The sequence below is a fragment of the Panicum hallii genome, chromosome 9 (genome assembly GCF_002211085.1).
Source record: "Panicum hallii strain FIL2 chromosome 9, PHallii_v3.1, whole genome shotgun sequence".
Taxonomy (NCBI): Eukaryota; Viridiplantae; Streptophyta; class Magnoliopsida; order Poales; family Poaceae; genus Panicum; species Panicum hallii.
Genome location: NC_038050.1, coordinates 13,659,217 through 13,671,023, shown reverse-complemented (window position 1 = coordinate 13,671,023; position 11,807 = coordinate 13,659,217). Strand labels below are relative to the sequence as shown.

The 11,807-nt window shown below is 45.3% G+C and overlaps 1 protein-coding gene across 2 annotated transcripts; it reads left to right on the top strand.

Moving 5' to 3' along the window:
• Positions 1–347: 347 nt before the first annotated feature.
• Positions 348–5,610, top strand: LOC112877980 (probable protein arginine N-methyltransferase 6.2). 2 transcript variants are annotated; one of them, XR_003225620.1, is made up of 13 exons: positions 348–578; positions 1,032–1,097; positions 1,220–1,288; positions 2,454–2,489; positions 3,089–3,154; positions 3,380–3,448; positions 3,548–3,625; positions 3,721–3,799; positions 3,909–4,003; positions 4,190–4,274; positions 4,678–4,871; positions 4,945–5,110; positions 5,224–5,610. XR_003225620.1 is itself a non-coding variant. In XM_025942357.1 (13 exons), exons 1-13 carry the CDS (start codon positions 369–371, stop codon positions 5,264–5,266), a joined length of 1,209 nt encoding a protein of 402 aa, XP_025798142.1. In that variant the 5' UTR covers positions 348–368; the 3' UTR covers positions 5,267–5,610. The 2 variants fall into 2 exon arrangements, 1 of the variants encoding a protein (XP_025798142.1); XM_025942357.1 differs by having other exon boundaries at positions 4,992–5,110.
• The last annotated feature ends 6,197 nt before the right edge of the window (positions 5,611–11,807 follow it).

Sequence of the window (11,807 nt, the reverse complement as noted above, 5' to 3'; positions counted from 1 at the left end):
AGACGAATGAGCTTCCCACGTTTCGGAAAATGAATGGTCTTAACCAGGATGCTCGTGCAGACCGCAGGCCGCGAGCAAGTCAGGCTCGGTCGGTTGGCCCATCCATTGCGCCAGACATCCGCCGAAGTGGCAAGGCCGCCACTTCGGCCCATGTCTGTTGCCTGATCAAATCTTCACGCCACGGGCCATAATCTCTACCCACCTGATACTGGTTGGCCCAAACACGAAAATGGGCCCGATTGATTTTCACTGCTAGGTATCATCGAGGAGCTAAGGCCAGCCCAGGCCCAACGATGGAGTCTAAACTAGTCAGTCGCCTTCTCCGCTCTCCAGCCCCCTTCACTCGCGACGCGACAACTTTCCCCCTCATGTTTACCGGCGGTGCTGACGGCAACGGCCACCTGCCACGGCCGCGCAGGCCGCGGCGGGGAGGCCTCGGCGGCGGGGGCATCGGGTCTCCACCTGGACAGGGGTCATCGACGGTGCAGCCGTACCCCGCCGCCCCGCCGTGTACCGACTATGACATGGCCTACTTCAAGGCCTACTCCCACATCGGCGTCCACGAGGAAATGCTCAAGGTCAGACCATTCCCTCTACCGATTTCGCTAGCTCCGACCTGGTGGAGAATTGGGTGGCTGTGCTGGATAGTGCGTCGTTGGGTCTAGGGTTTTATTTCGTTCAGCAATTTTGTGGATCGGATTCGTGGCGCCATCTGTGAACTAATGCTTGTCCAAATGTGAGCGTCATTTAGTAGAACATTAACTGAAGATACCATGCCTCGCACTGAGTGGCATTGTTTGCTATGCTTGTCTTTCATATGTAGCCTAATGTGAAAGTGTTGCCCCTACTTGCTCACCGGTACTCGTACTTGTGTTCCTCTTTGTTATTTATGTTGTATGGGTGGTTTAAAGTGTCCGTAGAATATTCAGTTCTGGAAAAGAAAAGGCAAACAGGGAAGGAAACAGATATCTAGTTAGACATATATTACCATGTTTCTAATTTTGTGCTGATTTTTAGGTTGCTGATTGCAGGATCATGTGAGAACTAGTACTTATAGAAATGCTATCATGCATCATCAAGATCTAATTTCAGGCAAGGTAAGATCTACGAATATATATGTTTTCTGGACCGAATGATATTCTTGGCATAATACTGTATGTGATATAGCTATCTGTTCAGCTCAACTAACTATTGTATCTGTCAAAATGAAAATATTCAGGTCGTTTTGGATGTGGGCTGCGGCACTGGTGTTCTTTCCATATTTTGTGCTTTTGCTGGTGCCACTCGGGTAACTTGTTAGTTATTAACTTTGCACACATGTATTGCTGTCACATAGGGCAATTTCCTTATATGCTTTTGCGCTAACTGATGGATTTTCTTTGTATCCCTCGCTTACTCTATAGTTGTTTGTTGCATTCCTTATATTTGTTGCTTTTGTGCCTGCACCATCCATCCACATAGAACTTCAGTACCCAAAAGAACCACCACCTTGCTGATACTTAGCAGACAAACATTGATAATTGTATGATGATTTATCCAGATTCAGTTATTTGCATCTTTATTGTCCATTTGAAAGTCATATGCCGAACCAAGAATTCATTATTATTATATTGGTTCTTAATGTTAAAATAGTAGCATTCTCTATATCACACGCACTGACAGGTGGGACAGGCCACATCTCAGTAAGTGAATTTGGTGGCAAAAACAGTATTTTCCCTTATGAGCCTTCACATGTCACTGGAAACTGGAAAGTGTCATGATACCAGATATTACATGCCTGTGTCTGTGAAAGATTGTTCCTGGACACACATGCCATTGTCCCAATCGATGACATATCTGGGATTGGCACAGTTTCTGGGTGTCATGTAAGGAATGACCCGAAACAATATTTTTTATTCAACGTGGCAAAACTGTTGCTTTCCACTGCTACTGTTCCAGGAAATGGAACATCGTCTCATACTTGATTTCCTCCCAAGCCCTGCACTTTGTTGTATGCTAATTAAGTGCGATAAACTTGGACAATTAAGTGTGATGAACTTTGACATAATTTACTTCACTCTTTTTGAAATACAAGAGTAATAGTTGGATACTTGGCTTGAGAAGTTGTGCATTTTCTCATTTCAATTAGACACAAAGTTGCTTCAATGCATTGCTCATTTGTACTGTACAAGAGCATCTCTAGTACTAGATGTCTACTAAATACTAGCAGCATTCATGTTTAGTCTTGGTTTTTTAAGCTTTATGTTTGTTACAGTGAGACCTTTTCATTTTTTGAGAAAACATGTAGTATGTAGTGTTTTTTTTTGAAGGTATAGTATGTAGTGTAATATGAATTCTTTTCTGCATGAGTGCTGTAAATTGTTCTTAAGTTATCTATATTTGGTATTTATTTCCTTGTGTAAATGAAATATTCTGTAGTTGTTTTATTCATTTATAATTCATCTTCTTGTCAGGTTTACGCCGTCGATGCTAGTGATATTGCAATACAGGTAGATCCGTCTCACCACCTCTTTTCCCTTTTAGTTGAGATTGCCAATCTACTATCATACATTGCTGAGATACAGTAATTTTTTGCTGCACAGATATATTAATTTACGTTGTCAAATTGGAGAATAAACCTTGTATCAAAAAGGTCCATTCTCCCAGCCCTCCTTTGTGCCTACTTAACAACTTATAACTAAATATATCAGTGTTTACGAGCATTTCGTGCTGGTCCCAGTAGGAAGGGTGCCAGACCAAGGACACCCTACCCTTCTGGTATTGTTCGTGAAGTGCGCACGAAAAACTGAGCAATGGCTTGGTTGATAGAACCTCCAGATGAGAGGCCCTCCCACTCGGGCTCGAACTGGGTTGCTTGCAGATCTCTTGAATATCCCTAAAGGGTTCTGTACTGTCCTGTCTTAAGACAGCCAGGGGACTTATTCTCCCCGTGGTCGAGTTTTTCCCTTTTTTAAATTCTATGTTTGTCCTTATCCTTAAAATTGCCATTTCCATTTTCGCTGATTACCATCTGTAGTTTCACTTCTCTGGATTTTGGTATTAGCTTCTATAAATTCTATTGTTGATTTTTAATATTCTTTTAATCTAGGCTATGGAGATTGTGAGAGAGAATGAGCTATCTGATAAAGTTGTGGTTTTGCACGGACGAATTGAGGTATTTGTTTCTATCTAAACTTAGCTATTTTGTTGCCATTTGTGTATACCTGATGCTTTATTGTACTTTAATGTTAGGCTTCGATTTTCTCATGCTTTTGAGACCATAACCATAAGTTAGTATCCATGAAATTTGATCCTGCTGTCATTTGTCATTTTCTTTAAAATTCTACTTTCGGGGCTTCAATGTGTTACGCAATATGAGTGTTTGAATATAAAATTCCAGGATGTAAATATTGAAGAAAAAGTTGATGTAATCGTATCTGAATGGATGGGATACATGCTTCTATATGAGGTACCTTTCAATATCTGTATAGTTTGGACAAACTGGGCTAATCCCATGCTCATTTTATGATGGTTTGTGTGAACTTTAAATCTAGTCTTGTTGATGCAGAGTATGCTGGGAAGTGTAATTTTTGCTAGGGATAAATGGCTTAAGCCAGGAGGTCTTATTCTTCCATCACATGCATCGGTATGAATTCAAGACAAGTATTATCTAGCAACTAGGTAGTTGAAGTTGGTCTGAACAATTTTAGCTGACATACAAGATATACTTTTTTGTTGAAGCTTTACATGGCACCTATAACAAATTCTCAGCGATATCATGATAGCGTTTACTTCTGGCGGGATGTATATGGTATAAAAAGTGAGTTGCATTGTCACATTCTCTCTCAAATTATATAATATTTCTGTTTAACTACAGCAGATTCCAAAAATATGAGAACGTAACTTTACCTTTTTTTACCTAACTTCAGTGTCCTCTATGATGCCTCTTGCAAAACAATGTGCATTCATGGAGCCATCCGTTGAGACAATTAGTGGAGAGAATGTATTGACGTGGCCAACTGTGGTGAGTCCCAATTATAAATTGTTCTAGTAGAAGCGTGTGTTCTTGTCTGCTTGCCTTACGTTTTATGCACAGATCACTCTTACACCTCAGCGTATAATGCTTGTTGATTTAATCCTGCATTTTGTTGCTCTCCAAGTGTAAGGTGAGCTTATCTTTTTGGCTGAAGTACTTGGATTCCTGGAGCAGGTGTCACAGGTGGACTGTTATACCATACAAGCTCAGGAGCTTGAAACCATTACCGCCACATTTAAATTTACATCAATGTTGCAAGGTAAGTTGTACTAGTTCCTTTTGTACATGGTGAAAAGACAAAAGGGTCCATGACTCTAGATTTAACAACTATTTGCCTTGGCTGATGATTTGACCAGTAAAGACCACATAGTCAAATTATAAACTCCTAACAGGAACAAGTGCACTTTTGCTACCCTGTCATGATCTAAAGCACCCTCTATCTATAGTTTTATTGTTTGGTTGGTCTTTTTCTGTTGTCATGTCTCGCTTAGCTGCTTTCCTAAATCAATCTGTCAGTTTCATTGCCTTTAACCTTTGCTTAGCAAATGGTCACTGGAAGTTATGCTGATTTTATGTACTTGATAATTGTCAAGACTGTTTCTTTCATGTGTAGGGCAAATGTACTAATCTTACTCTCCATATCTTATTTAATGCCTTTTTAGCTCCGTTACATGGTTTTGCATTTTGGTTCGATGTTGAGTTCAACGGACCAGTTCGCCAGAAATCCAAGAAGCTAGCAAGCCAATCATTGGATGGGAACACCCAAAATGCTAGTCCAAGCAGTAAAAAGAAAAAACCAGATGTATCAATTGTTCTCTCAACTGCACCAGAAGATACCCCTACCCACTGGCAGCAGGTGATTTTTCCTGCAGTGCCAGCCTTTTTTGTTTTAGTATATATATAATATGGTTAGTTTGACATTTCCACAGGACCGCAATGGGAACAACCATAATATTGACTGGTACTCCTTTTGCAGACCCTATTGTACTTATTTGAACCTATAGAACTAAAAAAAGACCAGAACATTGAAGGTTCTGTTACCATATCTCAGAGCCTGCAACATGCTCGCTTCCTTAACATCTGTCTGAAATATTTGTGAGTCTTCTTGCTCTGGTGCCATCGTGCTAGTCAGTTCTCTCATGTCTTCTTCTGTTACTTGGAAGCTTGATATATGTAACTCTGAATTCCGCTCATGTTCTCTTTTGCAGTACTGGTGATCAGTGGTACGTCAAAGAATCCGTGATGCGATAACACGGGGAAAACTCCAACATCGAAATGTTCTTTCTAAATAGATTCCAATCTATTGCTGCGCATCATAAACCTCGCTGCCGGTCATTGCAATTTTGGAGCACTCTGGCTTGCAGCAGGGCGTCGTGATCGCAAGTTGATCAGAACGGAGTGGCATTTGCTGTTAGGATTTTGTAGGAAACCTCTTTGATTGATATTAAAATCCCTGTCTCCAAACTCTAGTGTTCCTTTTTTACCAAATTGATGTCGAACGGGACATAGGAAAAACTACATGTTGACCAGAGTAGTACAGGTACCCCTCCTGTTGTTTTGACATTTTAGTTCATATATCATTTGATTCCCTGGCACTTCGTTGTTTTTAAGAACTGTGTGTTAAAAACTTTTATGATTTTCCGGATGGTCGTATTAAAGATGAACGGGTGGAGTTTGTTTTGTGTGGGCTGGAGAAGCCGAGCAGGAGATCTGGTCATCGGGCAGGGGCGCAAGTGCGGTGGAGGGAGCGAGACTTCGAGGGCCCCACCTGCCAGGGATACAGAGACTCGTCCGACTGGGAGAGCGCCAAGAGGGTAGGAAACAATGGAGGAAGGATAGCCCGTAGAGGGGGCAGGAAGCGGAGGCGGTTCAGCCGTTCCGTGCTGTGTCTGACGGGACACTGCCTCGGGACAAGGATTGCAGCCGGCAGGGAGAAGACGCGCGGAGAACAGGGGAGGAGGAAGAGGCGGTGCGTACGATCTCTTGCTCCCGACTGACAACGCCTGCCTGCCGTGGCGTGTTGACTTGGAGAGGTGCTGGTCTAGACAGCGACAGGCGGTAGTTGCTCCTTTTTACAGCAATAACAGCCGCAGTAACTTCTTGCTCTGCATAATAGAAAGAAAGAAAGATCATGTTCGCACCTAGCTGGATAGTTGAGTACTGTACTAATTAACTGATGCATTCATCCAAATAACCTCCATCATATAGAATGTTTGGATATCAATTAGAGCCTATTTGACATCTCGAGACTAAAATTTAGTCACGTCACATCGAATGTTTGACATCAATTAGAAGTATTAAATATAGACTAATTACAAAATTCATTATATAAATAGAGACTAATTCGCGAGATGAATCCATTAAGCCTAATTAGTTCTTGATTTGATAATATTGTGTTACAGTAAATATGTGCTAGTTATGAATTAATTATGCTTAATAAATTCATCTCGTGACTTAATCTCTATTTATACAATTGATTTTACAGTTAGCTCATCTTTAATCCTTCTAATTAGCATCAAATATCCTATGTTATCCGGAATAAAAATTAATCCCTGGATCAAACACTCCCTAAATTAAAACCACAAGTAGAAGTCGTTGTAGAACATAAGTCGTCTTACCTTTCTCGTCCAGGAAGTTAAATTGCTCGCTGAGTAGCAACGGAGGTGAAGTTTTTACACTGTAGTAGAAACTAGAACAATATTGCATATGTTTTAACTCAAGAATGTTTGTAGAGAGATGTGGGTAATAATGTGGTTGCTGCATACTTCTAAGTTTATTGAACACATAATGTGTGCAGATTGTAATCTGAACAGCACTTAGGGTACGTTTGGTTCCAATGGCATAAAGTTTAGACAAGCACTTTTAATCTTATTTTAGACCTTGAAGAACTAAATAGGTGGGCCAAAAGTGCTTGTCTAAACTTTATACCCTATTAGCCCCTCTTGAAGCGACTAAAAAATCTAAAAGTGGTTCAAGGGGTGCAAAGACACACTCTACCCTCCCACCAATCCCCTCTCTCTATCACCCTTGGGGTAAAGGGGTATTTTTAACACCCTAAACTTTAACCCTCTATTTGAGGGGCTACTAAAGTTTAGCCCAAGGTATCCAAACAGGGTCTTAATAAAATCACATCTGTGTTTTATAAAAAAGAAGTAGAAGCCGTGGTAAGCAACTAAGTATTAAGCCGGTGTTTGGTCAGCTTGATTCAGGAGTTGCGGTAATTCTTGTTCGGTCTGTTGTGAAGTTAGTGCTCTTGTCCTAATTTTGTGTCAGGCTAGTAAATAGGCTCAAAACTAAGGCCCTAACAGTGAGAAAGGCCCATGAATAATAAATAAGCACAGCCAAACGCGTTTCTAGCCTGTTTTAACAGAAGTTGCTAAGCGGGCTCCCTTGTAGCCCATCGGTCGAACACCTTTCACTTGGCAGCCTAGCTCAAATCCCTTGTGGCCCATTGTTCTGAATATGCCATACTAGGCCGGATTTCCTATATATATCTTCCGGTAGATCTTAGCTTCCCCATCTTCCAGTATTTGAGATTTTACAAACAATTACGCTCGTTGGATCCCACATCCAAACCTTAGCTGCCCATCTCCTAACCACGCCGCCACCACCCTCTGCGCCGCCAGCCGCCGCCGCGCGCTGCCACGCCGCGCCGCACGGTCCGCCGATGCCCGCGCCGGCGGCTACCGCGCCGCACCGCGTGCTGCCACCTAGCTCGCCGGAGAAGAAGCGGCCCAAGTCGCCGTTCAACATTTCGAATTCAACATTTCAACATTTCATGCTTTTAGTTTCAACATTTCATCTTTACAATTTCAACATTTCGAACATCAAAATATTGAGCATGTTTACCCCCCCCCCGGCTCAGCTAATTGGGCCTTGATGGGCTTTAAAGTTAGGTGCCTTATCTGCCTTCCGGAAGCTACATAGGAGGTCCCTTAAGCAACCTGATGAATATTTCAAAATGTCCTTTTATTATTCTTGTGGGCAAACATTTTAATTTCTGCAATTAAAAATATCTAAAAAGGCGCACATAGGCTGGCTACTGGATGAGAGGATTCTTGGAATCGCAGCACGCAGCGCCAGCGCCAACCGCCAAGCCTCGTCGCCCACTCGCCCTTGTTGGGGCCACGCCAGCGCCTCTCCCCCTCCCCATCCCTTCTCCTTCTCGCGCTTTCTTCCATGCGCGCCCTTGCCACCTTGAGCACCGCCCTTGATGAGAAGCACACAAGGTACCTTTCAAAAAAGAAGAAGAAAAAGAAGAAGAAGCAGATAAGATGTTCGACCAATTGCTTGGCCGCCACTCCGCCAGCTCGGTCGTTCGGCAAGGAGGGGATGGGAGATGGGAAGGGCAAGGACAAGGGGTATCATGGAGTACTGGATCGACGACCCTGCGCGCGAGGGTGTGCGGAGCACGTCAACCGGGGTGGCGAGGACGGCAACAGCTCCACCTCCACGAGCGCGTCCGAAGGCTCGCCCATCCGAGGTGGGGTGTCCAAGGTGCGCGCCTTCTTCTTGCGAAGCTATGGAGTTGTGAGCTCATTTCTTGGTTCCTGCAGACAACACCGGCCCAAACGCCTGCTTAGCGCTCCGCCCCGGTTGCCAACCATTTGCACGTCCGCCCGGTGGGACAGCAGCCCGCCCCGCGCCATGGGCTCAAAACTAAGGTCCTGAAGTTGCTAAGCGGGCACCCTTGTGGCCCATTGGTCGAACAGCTTTCGCTTGAAAGCCCAGCTCCGATCCCGTTCGCGTCATCATCTCCTTTACCCATAAATCAATTTCGCCTGCACGCGGTGCCAACCGCCTAGCCGCAAACGGCAATCCCCAGTGCTGGCCTTCTATAAAGCCTCGTCTCCCTCCTCCTTCATCGTCGTCGCAGCCCCTCCCTTTCCTTCTCGTATTCCCACTTCCTAGAACTCCTTTCGTCTTGGGAGAAGCAAAGAAGTAGGTGTTCGAGTTCAACCGATTGCAAGGCCCGACGCCGTCGAGATGGCCGACCGGGACCCCACCAGGCGCAACGACAAGTGGAAGGCGGCTGAGTACGAGGACGGCGAGTCGTCGGCCGTCCGGAGGAGGGTGGTGAGGGAGTTGACTAGGCAATATGGCGTAGGGGACGGCAACCTGCCCATGATATGGGAGCACCAGGACTAGGTGTGTGCCCGACAGCCGTACCTTGATTCTTGCTTCCCTCTTGCGGTTTTGAAGCTCTGGTTTTTTGGTTTGGCTGCAGCGACCTTCGGCCAGGACGCCCCGCGCCTCACACAGGTTGTAAACCAGCCGCACGGCCACCTGATGGGGCAGCAGGCTCGCCAATACCCTCCTCCTCCGCTTCCGGCATACCAGATGCAAGGTCACCAGAGGACGATCATGGGGTCATATGGCGCCGTAGCTGTGGCCGGCCCGCTGCAAATCCAAGGTGTGTGCCTGACAATACCGAGCGCGATATTGTTCATTCTTGCTTTTGGCTTGTTGCAGTTTTGGATTTCTGAAGTTCTGATGCATTCCTTGGTCTACTGCAGGAACCCTGGCCAGAACGCGTCGCCCTTCGCGCCGGCCGTGAACCACCCGCACGGCCACCTGATGAGGCAGCACGCTCGCCAACACCCTCCTCCTCCGTTTCGGCATACCAGAAGCAAGGTCCCTGGAGAACGATCATAGCGCATATGGCGCCATGGCCGTAGCCGGCCCGCTGCAAATCCAAGGTGTGTGCGTGAAGCGCGTGTTTGTTCATTCTCGCTTTCGTCTTGTTGCAGTTTTGGATTTCTGATTACTTGGTTTGTTGCAGGGAACAATCAGCCGCCGGCGCAGCCAATTTCTCGGAAGGCGATGAAGTTTTGGGCAAAAGGATGGCGGCGAGCACCGGGAAACTGCGGTTCCGAGGTGGGTGCCCAAGGAATCCGACGCGTGCCTTCTTCTTGCTCCCCTCTTCTTGCGCTGTTCTGACTTCTGAGTTCTGGTTCGTTTCTTGGTTTGCTGCAGATGACACCGGCCAGAAGGCAGGGGGGTCCAAGGTGTGCGATTCTGCGCGGGCGGCCGTTCCAGCAAGCATGGACCTTCCGCCTCCTCAACCCCGCCATCAACATCCCTTCGACCTCAACAGCACCCACAACCTCCTCCACCCGTCGGTGCCGGCGTGCAGCAGCTCCAGTGCCAGCCCGCGGTCGGCAACCACCCGGTGGGGCAGCACGGCGAGGCGCCCTGAGGGGACGCCGCCCAACTCGAGCATCCAGTGCTCCCCGCCGACCAGCCCGGTCCCGGCCCCATCAATGAAGATGAATGCGACAGCTGCTCGGTCTGCGGTAAGCATCCGGCGCCAGTGCGGTCTCAACCACGGAGGCATGTCTGCGTGTGCCCTAACTGGCCTCTCAGACACCATCGAGTGTGTGGTGTGCACCTACGATCAGTAGAGGCCTTCTCAGGTTTCTGTGAGAAGATTGCGTCTTCTATGACAGGTTTCTATAGTTTTTGAAACTGATTAGGCAGTGGTTACGTTTCTGCAGTAATTGGCTCTTTCAGATGTTCTTTTTTTTCTGTCAGAGTTAGTATGTCTGAGATGCAATATCGTTTGGGGGAATGCAGAGGTTAGGTGATTTTGATGGATGCAATTGTCTCTTTGGATACTCTGTTTTCACACGAATCATCATCAGCCAATACAATATCATTTTCTGCACTCCGTCTATAATGTTATATGTGTGTGTGATTGTGATTTCTGATCAGCTAATTTCCTTGTGAATGCATAGCTGAATTCACTTACTGTCAGTCTGTCACTGAAAAGAGAAGCACAGTTATGATACTTGTTGCATTATGTCACTGGAATTAAACAACTGATATGTAACTGACATATGTTTCTCTGACTGAAGGTGTCTTTTAGTTGTTTTGAATTTGGTTTGAAGAAGTCTCACATTCTCATCTCATGTCCCCTCTCTGACTGAATTACAAAAGTCATTCTGAATGTTTTGTGACAGGCCAGTAGGCTCAAAATTTGTAGGCCTGCTCGATTCTGTGAGACCGATTGCAATTTCTCTTATGTTTCTCTGAGCTTTTTAGAACAGATTAAGCGGTTGTTACGCCTGTGCAGTAACGCCGTTTCCTGGTGTGTTTTTAGACTTATAGTAGAGTTAAGAAACTTTATGCTGTAGCAGTGGATGATGCGGTGTTTTTGATGCATACTACTAACAATTGTGAAAGCTATGAGATTAGGTGACTCATTTGTGTTCTCTGTTTGACATAAATCATACCCTGCAAACGTGTCTGGTTGTGATTTCTGAATGCTGAGGGTGAATTTCCTTCTGATGGTACTGCATATGGTTTCCAATTATAACATAGTCTGTTTTGCCACTGAATAGAGGATCGCAGTGATATTATTTGTCATTGTGATACTGTAACAGCATAAGTGATATTTTGGTTGTTTGGCAGTTTGGGAGGATAGCCTCTGAAATGAGAAGCACGATTACCGTAATGGCAAATTTATGTCGGTATTAATTACATTCGGCTGTGGTTGGTTGCATGGAGATGAAGAGGTCCCATACTCCCATTTCATGCCCCTCTAACTGAATTTACAAAAGGAAGTGTATTCCGGTTTGTCAGCTCCAGAAATTTCAGTGCCCCGCGGTTCCTTCTGTCAGGAATGTCAACTCTGAAGAGGTGCAGTTACTGAAGAATTGCAGTTACAGCAAGTTCAGAGAAGCGCCAAGACCAAGTCGCCGTTGCTGTGAACTCTTTGCCGACTTCAGTCGTGCACAGGAACTTGTTGCTGTGAATCCCGTCGAAGAACAGAGGAGGAAATGTTTAGAAT